This window comes from Gymnoscopelus braueri, assembly GCF_963280865.1.
Source record: "Gymnoscopelus braueri genome assembly, chromosome: 3".
Lineage (NCBI taxonomy): Eukaryota > Metazoa > Chordata > Actinopteri > Myctophiformes > Myctophidae > Gymnoscopelus > Gymnoscopelus braueri.
In genome coordinates, this window is record NC_137612.1 from 9,018,700 (window position 1) to 9,032,375 (window position 13,676).

At 40.8% G+C, this 13,676-nt stretch overlaps 1 protein-coding gene across 1 annotated transcript in view; it reads left to right on the top strand.

The window, feature by feature from the left end:
- fancd2 (FA complementation group D2) overlaps positions 1 to 5,163 on the top strand; it is a 38,146-nt gene extending 32,983 nt beyond the window's left edge. Inside the window, exons 43-44 of the mRNA XM_080424197.1 lie at positions 804 to 902; positions 4,957 to 5,163. Of these exons, the coding sequence (XP_080280323.1) occupies positions 804 to 902; positions 4,957 to 5,034 (177 nt within the window). The 3' untranslated portion in view covers positions 5,035 to 5,163. The remainder of the gene's footprint in view (positions 1 to 803; positions 903 to 4,956) is intronic.
- The last annotated feature ends 8,513 nt before the right edge of the window (positions 5,164 to 13,676 follow it).

A 13,676-nucleotide genomic window follows, 5' to 3' on the forward strand; every position in this document is an offset into this window, starting at 1 on the left:
GAGCGGGTCAGCCGCTCTCACACGCAAAAAAAATAATATATATGCTTGTTTATTTAGCCCATGACAATGTTGTGCTACTGTAGACATTTAAAGCGACTTTGGGTACTTAAAAGAGCGCTATATAAATCTGAGCTATTATGATGATGATTATCTATTTTTTTCCACCGCGGGGCGCGGGGCGGGTTGAGCCATAGATTTATATATATGGGTTCGCGGGGCGGGTTGTGTGCCGTGGCGGGGCGGGGCGGGTCATGAAAAAACCCGACCCGCACATCACTATCTGGCGTAGAAATAAAAAGTTAACACACTCTTGCCATTCTGAGTGCGACCCATTACTTTTGTAAATGTTATTGGTCTAAGAGGATATCGCACCAGCAGAGTCAGAGCACGGTGGTAACACAAAGTTAATCTATCAACACATCTACCATCTATCTATCTATCATTTACCCTACCTTTTATCCAAACACGAATAATAATAATAATAATAATAAACTTTATTTGTATAGCACCTTTCATGACAAGAAATGCAGCTCAAAGTGCTTTACAGAGCAATAATACAATTACAGTTCCAACCAATGGTATCACAAGTTCATAGTTTCATAATGTTTGGGGCCCTGTGTGTGTGTGTGTGTGTGGGACCTAATAGCTTCCCTTTAACAATCCCCTGAACCCAAGGTTCATGCCATTTACTCTGATGAAGTCACTCTTAATAAAGCATCTACTAATTGCTTAAAAGGTTAATTGTGCGCATGAGACCATGGCCTGCATTGGATTTACTAATGCCTGATGTCTCTATGTTGCAGGGTGAAGAGATTCTTTCTCAGCGGCCAGAGGGAAGTGATGAAGAGGAGGAGGAGGAGGAGGAAGGCGCTGAGAACCCGCAGCAACCGTCTGAGGATGAGGTACTTTATTTATGTCATTAAAAAGGATTGCTTTATATACATGGTTGATTCCTGGCACATATTGTCAAATGTTATTTTAAATGTCTTTGTAAATATCAGAATGTTATATCGATCGATATCAATTGTGTTTAACATCAATTTAATGTATGGGGGGGGGAATGGTTTTTGTTGCAATTGCAAATGGATAGTGGGTGTATTTACAAGGAAGAAACGAGGGATGGGCGGTCAGTTTGAGGTATATAGGGAAGGCACTGTGCTCAAATCCAGAACAAGAATGATTACTTTGTGCTTCCCGGTTCAGTATGTCAACATGAAGAGGGAAAATCAAACACTAATAATACTGTCATTCTTTTTACTGGCAGTATAATGACAATGGAAATATCAGCTAGACAGCATCTGTCATCAGTGTTAAGATTATCCCCAATGTGTCTAGGTGACAGGACATGTGACTTCACTAGTAGCAGCTTTTTCAGATGAATTATGCAAGTCAATATTGTAGCGGTTTGCTGGGGTAACTGCCGGGGTGCCAGTCAGAGTCCCAGTCTGACAAAAAGGGTTAAATAATAATACCACCAACAACCGTACAAGGGATTGACAAAATATGATTTTGTCTTACCATATATTTATCAACCCCTAAAACAAACAATAAACACACAATACCATAGAAAATCATAAAGAAAATACACACACACAGAGTACTTGGTTTGCCAACAGTGTATTCACTTATTTCCCCACAAACCCCCAGTCAGTGTTCAGCACAAATATCACAGATCCACAAGGCACAAGGTAATGTTCAGATACAGACGCCACAGAAACGGATCAAACGAACGTTCAATGACGCAACCCTGTAGCACAGATCAAAACGAATGTTCCTCAAATGTCCACCTCCGCAATAAAAGAAACAAGCAACAAGTCAGTCAAACGTCATGTCACTGTCAGTCACTCACGGTCAGGAGGACGCTGTGAATCTCCTTACAGAGTAGTGGTGATGTAGGTCGGTTCCCTCATCACTTAACATCTCGCGGAGAATTCACTGTAGCGTTGACGGCGGCCGTCATAAACCGGCGTTACCTCCCGTAACGAGGACTGGAACAGAGGACACCACAGCCGCAGCGCTTCGACGGGCAGACGACGGGCAGACACGTCCCCGATCGCGTCGATGACAGCGCAGCGTGGGCTACAAACAAACGGACTGTTTCGCGGGCCAGAGGTAGGCTACTAATGTGAGAGGAACTCAGGGAAGTGAACGACACCCCCCGTGTTTGACAGGAGCCGGCTCATAGTGCTCGCGCTCTTCCCTTTGATTCATTCATAGTTTCCTGGAGAGGCGTGGGAACGGGTGACGTAGGGAGCAGCGTTAAAGGCGCAGATCGCCACACTCCCCCCCCCTTGGAGAAAAGCTGCAAGCGATCAGAGGTTGAGTTCCTCCTCTTCCGTCTTCGTCCTCGCTGTCCGAGCTTTCTATCTGGGAACGGATTTTTCCAGAGGCCGTTGGGCTGTTGGGGAAACCCAAAAAGTCCTCTTCATCACTTTCCTCATCAAAGATTGCCTGGACCCGCTCTCTCTCCAACTTATCCAACTCTACTGCCGTGGGATAACAGGGCTTCAAGCGTGCTACATGCACCACCTTCCTGTTCTCCCCAGTGTCCTCCAGGACGACGTCAAAGTTGACAGGGCCAACCTGGGTAACAACGCGGTAGGGCCCTAGCCACTTGGGAGCCAACTTTGCAGCAAAGGACTTCTCTGCTTTAGAAAGTGGATGGGAACGCAGCCATACCCTGTCCCTCTCCTGGAACTGTTGATCCCGGCGCTTTTTATCATAGTTGCGTTTTTGTCTGATTCTGCTTTTTGTGAGGTTTTCCTGGGCAAAAGTAGTGAGGTCCTGAAGCTTGCTTATGGTTTTGTAGGTTGAGGAGTCAGGGGTGGCATCCCTGGGTTGGAGTAGGGCCTCTGCTGGTCCTCGGAGAGCTCGTCCGAGGTTCAGTTCTGCAGGGGTGACTCCCGTGGCTTCATGTACCGCTGAATTGAGAGCAAACCGGAATTCGGGTAGATGTTTGTCCCAGAGCTTGTGATTCTCTCCTACATAGGAGGCGATCATGGTTTTCAAGGTCCGATTTACTCTCTCTGTCATGTTGGTTTGGGGATGGTAGGCTGAGGTTCGTTTGTGTTTCAGGCTCCATTGGTCACAGGTGGTTTTGAACAGTGAGGAGACGAACTGGCATCCCTGGTCCGAAAGAATGTAATTCGGGACCCCCCATCTGGTGAGGATCTCCTGGGTGAGTATTCGGGATACGGTCTCTGCGGTGGCTTTGCGAAGGGGAAATAATTCAACCCATCGGGTGTAGTAATCCACAAATACCAACAGGTAGACATTGCCCTTGGAACTCCTAGGGAAGTGAACGACACCCCCCGTGTTTGACAGGAGCCGGCTCATAGTGCTCGCGCTCTTCCCTTTGATTCATTCATAGTTTCCTGGAGAGGCGTGGGAACGGGTGACGTAGGGAGCAGCGTTAAAGGCGCAGATCGCCACAATATTCAAGGAAAGCTAATGCAAAAGAATATATAAATGTAGCCATTAATCACTCATTAATCATACATGTCACTGCCTAAGCAATATAGTTAATCAAATAGATAGTCTCAGCATTAACTGAAGACAGAACATTAATAACACATATTTCCCCCCCAAAAAACTGAAAAGAATCCCCAATGCCCTGAAGAAGACTTTATCTGTCATTATCTGCAAGCAACTTAGATGCTATAAATACTATCTGCATCTAGGTTGCAATACCCTCCATTGACAGCCAATTCATGACACAGCAAAGTCCTATCTGACCAAAATTGCACATATTATGCAGAAGGCAGCGGAACGCTGAGTTATTGAAAACGAGCGCTTCCAAACTCGGACACATAGTCTAAAATAATCGCTGCACGGAATTTATTGGCAGAAATTTGGAACGTCAATGGATGGAGGGTATTTCAGCCTAGATGCAGATAATAATAATAAACTTTATTTGTATAGCACCTTTCATGACATGAAATGCAGCTCAAAGTGCTTTACAGAGCAAGAATACAATTACAGAAAAAGTACAAATAATTTAACAAAGCAAAAAAGAAAAGCAAAAGCATAAAACAACATTAAAATAATAGCAAAAAAGGCAGTGAATCGGGCATTTATAGCATCTACATGTAAGTTGCTTGCGGCTAACTTGTCATGTGAAACATTGGTAGCCTTACTTACTTGCGTCATGGCTACAAGTGTGCTACTGCCATCCTCCTTCATAAAACTGTTAAACAAAATAAATGTATATAGCACAGTAATGATAATCTAGTGTCTATTTGAATGTGGTTTTAAACTCTTATCTCTGGAAACCCATGGCAATGTGAGAAGTGTGAGTCGTTTACATAACATGTGGGGATAACAGGCAGTTGAAAGTGAGAATGGCAGTGTGGAGCGATAAGATAATGTTGTGTTTTGAGCTAATAATTTCTGGCCGGTACAGTTGGTTTACCAACAGAAACGGCTGTTCTGGTTCACTTCTCAGCTTTAACTGAACAGGCACAGCCATCCGGGACACGCTGTCAGGCATCAGAATCTGTGTGGTATGCGCCTTAACCACTCGGCTATCGACGCCTCCTTTAGATTTAATTTGAATGGATTTGCAAATGGACATAACCCATTAAAACCGGGAAAGCATCTGTGTCATTTTATACTTTGGCTATTCAAAAATAGCAGATCTACAAGTGGGTCACTTCGTGCCGTGCTATGAGCTTCTGCTATTTTTGAAAAATCGTGAACATTTTGTGCACATCTTTGAATAACTATATAAAGCAAAGATTTTAACTCAAATCTTTGCATCTGGGGGTCCCTGGTTCAAAATACTTTGAGATGGGGGTCGGCGGCCAAATACGTATCATTTTGGGGGTCCTCGACATGTAAAAGTTTGAGAACCACTGATATATAGCAACTTTGGTTTTTCAGAAAACTGTTAGGATTTAGAGGACATTTTCAGAATCGGCCTCAGGTCTTAATGGGTTAAATGTGTTTAATTTCCAGGATATGGAAAGTGATGCTGGAGAACCTAAGAATGGTGGCCCCATAGAGGAAGATGAAGAGGATGAAGACTCTGACTAATAAAGAGATCTTCCGAGACCAATAAATCACCAATAAACCACTTTAACCCTCTATACTTATTTAAATTAATACTTATTTTAGTTGACCGCTCCTTTTTTCTCGCTATACAGTCTACACACCAAATCTCTTAAAGGGATAGTTTCTATTATTAGTCACCCCATGGAGATGTATATTTTTTTGTTTTTTGTCGCCAATAAGCCAATAATTTGATGACCGGCAGCGGTTCCGGTAGGAGGCACAAAGAGTCTCCTTTGTGTCTCCTACCGGAACCGCTGCCTACCTGTCAGCTGGTCATCAAATTATTGGCTTATTGCGACATAAACAAAAAAATATACGTGAATTCAAGTCTCCATGGGGTGACTAATCGATAGGGTGAACTATCCCTTTAACCGAAAATAGCCAATCTACAAGCTTGTAGATCTGCTATTTTCTCAGAATGTGTCCCCCCCCCCCCCCAGAATAGGGATGCTAACAGTTAAAAGTAATACATGTTACCAGAGTCTGTTTCATGCTGACAGTTACTAAGGTGATCTTAATCATAGTGTTGAGATGATTGTTCCTGTACAAGATCATAGACACAAGCCTCGAGTGGTTAAGTTATATATATCCCCATGACAACTGAAGAAAAAAAGAGGAGTTTAAGTATTACTGTCATTCTTTAAAAAGACCAAGCAGGCCTTGTATTTTCCATCCTGTGTTTAGTGTCTTTAACAATGTTTTTTGTGTTTTGCCAGCCAATTAAAATGTATGTATATAATTGATTGTTTTATGTCTTGATTTAATTGGGTTACAGTATGTGTTTGTCTGTGTTGAGAAACCTTGTGAATTGTATCAACTATAAATGAATTATTTAAGGCAGTTGTGCCCTTGGTAATACAAATAATGATACAAACTGTCCAAAGAATCTTAAACACACAACTTTTGATGTTTAACTAGTGAAGCGAGATGATGACGATGTCCTCAAGAATACAATAAGTGCCCAGTCATCTCGAGTGCCCAGTCTTCTGCTTACACACCATATTATTAATTGGTTTGTTATGGATTGGATGGAACTGAAGCTTTTAGAGGATGGAAACATGAACTACAAGGTTTCCAGCTTTGGTCTGTGCAAGTACATCAGGGTTCATTAACCTTTTTGATGTAGTTCCATGTTTTTATTTTCTTGATAGTCAGCGTGCCATATCAACATTTTCTTCCTATGTATTTTAACGACCATTAGCAATACCTACGTATCTCCCAGACAGACTACCTCCCCAGTCAGAGTTTGAATGAATGTAGAATTACAGTACATGCAGGATGTAATTTGCATTAAGATGTGAAGGGACTACATTTTTTTAAAATGTTTTATTTAAACATAAAATCCTCTCTCACACACTTATGCCAGTTGATGGTCCATTGTGGAACCTTGGGCCGTCAACCTTTACTTTATAGAGTGCAGTCAGAAGACAGGCCTTGATAGCCACAGCGTTGATATACTGAATGTAATAGATAAGAACGTCAGAATTCTCCAGGCGCTCAACCGAACGCTTGTTTGCATGCAGACTTAGATGTGGAGCGAATTGCCTTCGTGATATATCAGGTCGTATTGTTTTAATATCATTAATTTGCTGTTCTTTTATTCACATAGTATAGAGGGAATCTCCCTTGTTTGTCAATAAAGATGCCTTGCGCATGTAAAAGGTAATTTCTGTGTATGTCGTCTATAAACTGGACTTTAGGGTTTATTGAACCAAGAGTGACAGGTCTGTCACGGCACATCAGCTGGTGACCCCGACCGTGACCCTGTCCAGTCCAGACGACCGCTGGATCCATAAGATCCAAATAACAATTCGCCCATACACTATGTGCTACAATTCCTTGGGGCCCCAGGAAGGGTACACGCGGTGCTATATGTGAATTGTATTATACCAAATTTAGGTCAATTATTAAAGACAATGTGTAAATATGATTGCATACATGTGAAGTCACCACAGAACAGCAGATTGAATGACCTTTGTGTGTAATACTTAGGCTCTGTACTTCCTATACCCCATGATGTCCTGTTAGCGTGGCTGGGTGGACCGAGTTGATCCTCCCAGCAACTGTCTCTGTATATGTTTATGAGACCACCGGAGACACCCCGACGTTTTTTTTACACGGATGTTTAACTATCAGCTGTTACTATCAGTTATTTGTCTTTATTTATATATATATTCATGTCAAGGCCTCTAGAATAACCCACGATCCAACTTGGGTGTTCGAGCAATGCATGGCTATATATATAAATATATGGATTTATTTTTGTTGTACCTCGAAATACCACTTTTTCACGCTTTGGTTTTCGGTGCGGGTGAATTTATCTAATATTAGTTTTACACTAGGTGGGGGGTTTGTCTGTGTGCCTGCATGAAAATATCCTTACAATTGTCATAATGGTCCTATAGTTTACTGAGACACTACACTGTTTCTCTGTATTCTGTGGTCCTATAGTTTACTGAGACACTACACTGTTTCTCTGTATTCTGTGGTCCTATAGGTTACTGAGACACTACACTGTTTCTCTGTGTTCTGTGGTCCTATGGTTTACTGATAAACCACACTGTCTCAGTGTACTTTATGATCCTATGGTTTACTGAGACACTACACTGTCTCTCTGTATTCTATGATCCAACAGTTTACTGAGACAATACAATAAGTGGCCTTTACTAGGATCTCTAAACCGCAAACCACGCCGGGTACATGGGAGAAGATAGCGTGTAGCCTAAGTTGTGTACGTTATGTGTCGTTATGTGTTATTATGTTTAAGCTGAGACTGCGGCTAAGGAAATACTACAGGTTATATTATGTGAAAGCTGAGACTGCGGCTAAGAAAATACTACAGGTTATATTATGTGAAAGCTGAGACTGCGGCTAAGAAAATACTACAGGTTATATTATGTGAAAGCTGAGACTGCGGCTAAGAAAATACTACAGGTTATATTATGTGAAAGCTGAGACTGCGGCTAAGAAAATACTACAGGTTATATTATGTGAAAGCTGGGACTGCGGCTAAGAAAATACTACAGGTTATATTATGTGAAAGCTGAGACTGCGGCTAAGAAAATACTACAGGTTATATTATGTGAAAGCTGAGACTGCGGCTAAGAAAATACTACAGGTTATATTATGTTTAAGCTGAGACTGCCGCTAAGGGGCGACCCCAAAAATACTACAGGTTACATGCACGTTATGTTTAGCTCCAGCATCCGAGCGAGGTGACGTGAACGGCTGGCTCTGCAGCCTAGGGTTGCCCCCTAAATAGTACTACAGTGTGTCATATGTGTCTTCATATGTATGTTATATGTATGTGTTCCGAATGAATGAAGGCCTCTGTAAGTCCTGTCTGTTTGTTTGTTGTTGTTTTTTTTAAGGAGCATCCACTAGTCTACACCTTAGTGGAGACTATTCTTCCTGAGGTCCAGGTTTGTGCTTAAGTACAGTCTTGAGGTATTGTTACTTTAAAAAGCCCTTACAGCTATCTGTATTTTAACTTCCACTGCATACATCTCAGAGGCAGACAGTGTGCTTCTGCCCCTGCAAAACACCTTGAGAACGTTGGTAACTGTTTACTTTGAAGTGGTAGATAATTGCTGCAGAACCACTTCAGCCCTGCATACAGCTCAGCCATTTGGCTCCGACACCATTTTTTGTTTTTGGTACTTTGACCCAAGTACATGTCAGTGGATAGTGTAATCTGCTCCGTAAGCATTTTGTTTAGAGATTTTGTCCTGCTTAGGAATTTAAACAAGGAAGATAACCGCCTGCACGGGGTTCAGTGGTGGAAGCCAAGGTCACGAAGTATATTTACTCAAGTGCTCTACTTGAGTACATTTTGAGGGTCCCATTTTGTATCTCACTAGAGTGGTTCCAGTTTTCAATACTTTTACTTCTACTTAAGTGTACATTTCAGAAGCCGACATTGTACATTTACTCCAGTATGATTACTGGAAACCGTGGCTGTTTAGGCTAGCTCAATAGTGACTCATTGTGCTAGTAGAATCTGCTATTGTTGTTAGAGTTATGAACAGTCTGAAATACGCTATAACTATGATTCGTAATCCCAGAAATTAAGGACACAGATAACTAAGTGGTAGCCCTTAGATTAAAAGATTGGAGTCAGGTATTTTGGAAGATGGAAAAAGAGGAAAAAAAGCGAGGAGAGAAATATGATGTTCAAATAAATTAGTTTCTTCAGAGAATTCTGCAGGAAAAAAAAAACAGAAAAAAACAATAGCTTCCATACAGTAAGTGAGTCACTCCCCTCAGAGAGAGAGAGAGAGAGAGAGAGAGAGAGCCTGGCGCAGCACTATAGAAAAAAAGGGGGGACCCTGTGAACTGATCAGATCTTATATGCAGAAATAATGTACTGTGACCAAACTAAGCGTTATCCGTAATAATTGTATCAATTTGTAGATCTGCTATTTTCGTTAAATTTTATGCACAGTCTGCAATATGTTGTATACCTATGATTTGTATAATCCCAAAAACCAACAGTTTACTTTCTTAGAAGTGACCAGACCAGAAACAACATGCAAGTGCACTAAGGTGATGTTCTTCTAAGTGATTGTTGACTCTGAACTGAATATCAGTAAAAAAATATATATATATAATAATAATAAAGAAAAAAGCCAATTTGACCGTGTGGAGAAGTAAGTAGAGTGTAAGTGTAAAATAAATAGGTTATATTTAAAATAAGTAATAATAATAATTATTATTATTATAATGATTTTAAGAATGTAACAGTGGACAGAAAGCCCAAACGCTTCTATGTATTGTTACATTAGTATATCTATATTTTTTTATTACAACTATCTCAGACTTTAGAAATGGGTTGGTTTCACATTCGAGGACTGCAACACTGGTTGGCGGACGGTCATTTCTTTCTATGAACTGGAAACATGCAGTGGAAGGCCCTATAATTCTGTCTGATCGACATGCTGAGGCAGAGGGGCACCAACATTGCAAACTGCAGTGTTCACGAGACTCACTTCCGATGACACCTATGGCATCCAGAGAGCAAGCCTTGGGAAAGCTTGCGTGACTTTTGACAAACTTTTATCTGTTACAGACACTGGAACTACTATGCCATGGAGAAGGACACACTTTCTAAGCAAGAAGTGGGAATATCTGAAGCAAGGTTGACTTACTGCTAATCGTTGTTGTTGGGGCCTCGACATGTGTAAACAAATACATTTTCTGTCGCTCTGGGTAGGACACAATAAAAAAAATATATATATATTAGATGAATTTAAAACAAATGTATTTCTGCTTTAACAAACAAACAATTAGTTGCACTAATATATTATAGAGTAAACCTGATTTTGACTCGCATAGATTAAAGTTTCAAAAGATCGCATAATAATATTTCACCAGTAGTAATATAATATTACATCTGATGTATAGTGACATCATAGACTAAAATAACTATAATAGCTTAATCAGAGAAAACAACCAAATTGAAGTGAAACTGTTGTAATGTGTAGTGTTAAATAGAATGCCACAATCAAACTATATATATATTCAAATTAAACTAAATTATACAGGCCAATGTCAAATTAGTTAACTGAACGGAAACATGCTGTGTGCGTGTTGGCTCCTTTTGTGCTCTGGCTTGATTTGATTCACATACAGCGAAGTGAGGTGTTTGTGTGTGGTGCTCAGAATATCTCCCTCTTATGTTAATGGTCAGTGCGTTTGGTTTACATTATGAGAACATGCCGGGTTTTGGTTTCAAAAGAGGTCATACTTTACATCAGCAACCATGCGGTGTAAAATGTATCCAAGCATCTTGCTCATCATTGACCTAACGTTTATTTCAATTACCATGTGACCACTGATTGACCAAGGTGTGATTAAGGTTATGTAATTTTGCTGTCATTAACCTTCCATTTCTCTGAAACAGGTCATGGGTTGCAGAAGAGAATTGTACAATTTTGTACAGCCCGAGAATAATGTCAATTGACCTGTGCATAAAGCACAGGAAAGTTGTTTTGTTGTGTTTCCAATTACATTTTGTGTATGGTATGTGTTGTTGTGTATGTCAAAAAAGGTAAAGGAGGGTGGCACCCTGGCCTCTGCACATTCCTATGCTGTGTGCCCTGCCGGGTGTCAGGTCAAGGAGGGAAATAATATGATAGAGATCAAAGACTCACCATCAAACCCCCACCCAATTTTTTTTTTTAGATAAAGGAGGGACACTACACATTTAATTTGAGTAGTACCAATATCACTCTCAGCCAGACAGGAACATACCATTGTTTCATGGGGTACATCTATGCTGCCCAAGGCCACTGAACGACCCCAGAATACATATTAATTTTGATTTTGATAGTAATGTTGGGGGACATAATCTGATCGTAGCGATCTCCCTGGCAGCTTTAGGCACATTAAATATAGGCTGTCTTGCCCTTCGCAAATGGCAAGTGATAAGAGAGCAGTGACAGAGTGATCCCAATACACACCACAGAAACATTATATTGCCACCTGGGCCCCCATGCTGAACTTGACGAAGAACACCCCTGCACAATATCTACGCCCCGACTTTCGACCTCAAGGAGGGTACGGATCTGACTGGCGCTTGGGGGTTGGGGCCCCTGTGTATAATACGGGGGGCTCCGGTCTCAGGCCCCAGGAGGGTACGGACCCGGGGGCTCGGGAGTGGGACCTCCGTCTCTTAGCTCATTCAGTGCCAAGTACATTTGTTAATGGCACTGGATGGGTTGGGGGGGGGGCCTAGTCTTGGGCTCTGTCGGAACCTCCTCCTCCGGGCTCGGAAAAGTGACCACCTCAACCAGAGGAATTGGAGAAGAAACCAAAAATGCACACAGAGAACAAGATGAATGATTTTTTTTTTTTAAATATATATATATTACACATGTTAGAATAGTTGCTTGTAAAGGAAAACTCAGTGGGAATGCCCCACTGAGGGACCCTAAGTTTAGCAATGCAATATGGAATCAAATGATGTAATTGTCCCCAATAAGAGCTCATGTCCAGATGGTAGGTTTGGGACTGCCCCAGCCTAGTTCAGAGTTTCCCCTTCAAAGAAAAGGGTTTTCCTCGGCTCACATGACTCAAAAAGAGAATAATGGGACCTGATTTTTTTAAACATGAAATATGTTATGCAAGTGGATAATTTCTATAAAGTACTGTTTAAGTGTTTAATCTTGTGTTGTTGTGGGTACTAAATTCGTACCCAAGGAGGGCTTGATGGTCCATTGTGGAACCTTGGGCCGTCAACCTTTACTTTATAGAGTGCAGTCAGAAGACAGGCCTTGATAGCCACAGCGTTGATATACTGAATGTAATAGATAAGAACGTCAGAATTCTCCAGGCGCTCAACCGAACGCTTGTTTGCATGCAGACTTAGATGTGGAGCGAATTGCCTTCGTGATATATCAGGTCGTATTGTTTTAATATCATTAATTTGCTGTTCTTTTATTCACATAGTATAGAGGGAATCTCCCTTGTTTGTCAATAAAGATGCCTTGCGCATGTAAAAGGTAATTTCTGTGTATGTCGTCTATAAACTGGACTTTAGGGTTTATTGAACCAAGAGTGACAGGTCTGTCACGGCACATCACAGTGTGTCAGTGATCACCCTCCCCTGTGCCAATGTTGGCAGAACTTGGCACCTGTGCAGGTTGCCTACCCTAGAAGTACATCAATGAAAGCAGTGGTGGAAAGAAAAGTGCTAAAATGTTCTGCTTAAGGTTAAGTAAAAGTATCAATACTGCAATGTAGAAATACTCTGTTACAAGTAAAAGTCTGGTAATCAAAATTGACTTGAGTAAAAATACAAAAGTATTGGCATCAAAATATACTTAAAGTACCGAAAGCAAAAGTACACATTATGCAGAATGTTTCACAAGTTCTCATATGTTTAAAATGTATAGGTGCAGGTTGCCTACCCTAGAAGTACATCAATGAAAGCAGTGGTGGAAAAAAAGTGCTAAATGTTCTGCTTAAGGTTAAGTAAAAGTATCAATACTGCAATGTAGAAATACTCTGTTACAAGTAAAAGTCTGGTAATCAAAATTGACTTGAGTAAAAATACAAAAGTATTGGCATCAAAATATACTTAAAGTACCGAAAGCAAAAGTACACATTATGCAGAATGTTTCACAAGTTCTCATATGTTTAAAATGTATAAAAAATATTTTGAAAATAGCCAAAGTTTAAATAGGGCTGAAGTGGTTAATGTATGTTTTGTAATAATTCAAATCTACAAAGTAACTAGTAACTAAAGTTTTCAAATAATTGTAGTGGAGCAAAAGTAGTAATATTTGTCTCTGAGATGTAGTGGAGTAGAAGTAAAAGGATAGAAAATTGGAAACACCCCAGTACAGTAAAAGTACCTCAGAATTGTACTTAAGTACAGTACTTGAGTAAATCTACTTAGTTACTTTACACCACTGTGAAAGATAGACAACAGAAACATCATCACCAGTCCATTGCCTGCTGCGTGCTCCTGGCTTGAAACATGATGGCGAAACTTGAACCTGGTTTTGGCACTTTCTCCATTTACAACTTTTACATCTACGTAAACGTTCAAATTTTAAATATGAAGTGTTTACCTCATGGCCATGGATGTAAAAAGTTGATTCGGGAGGGTCTAAGTACTC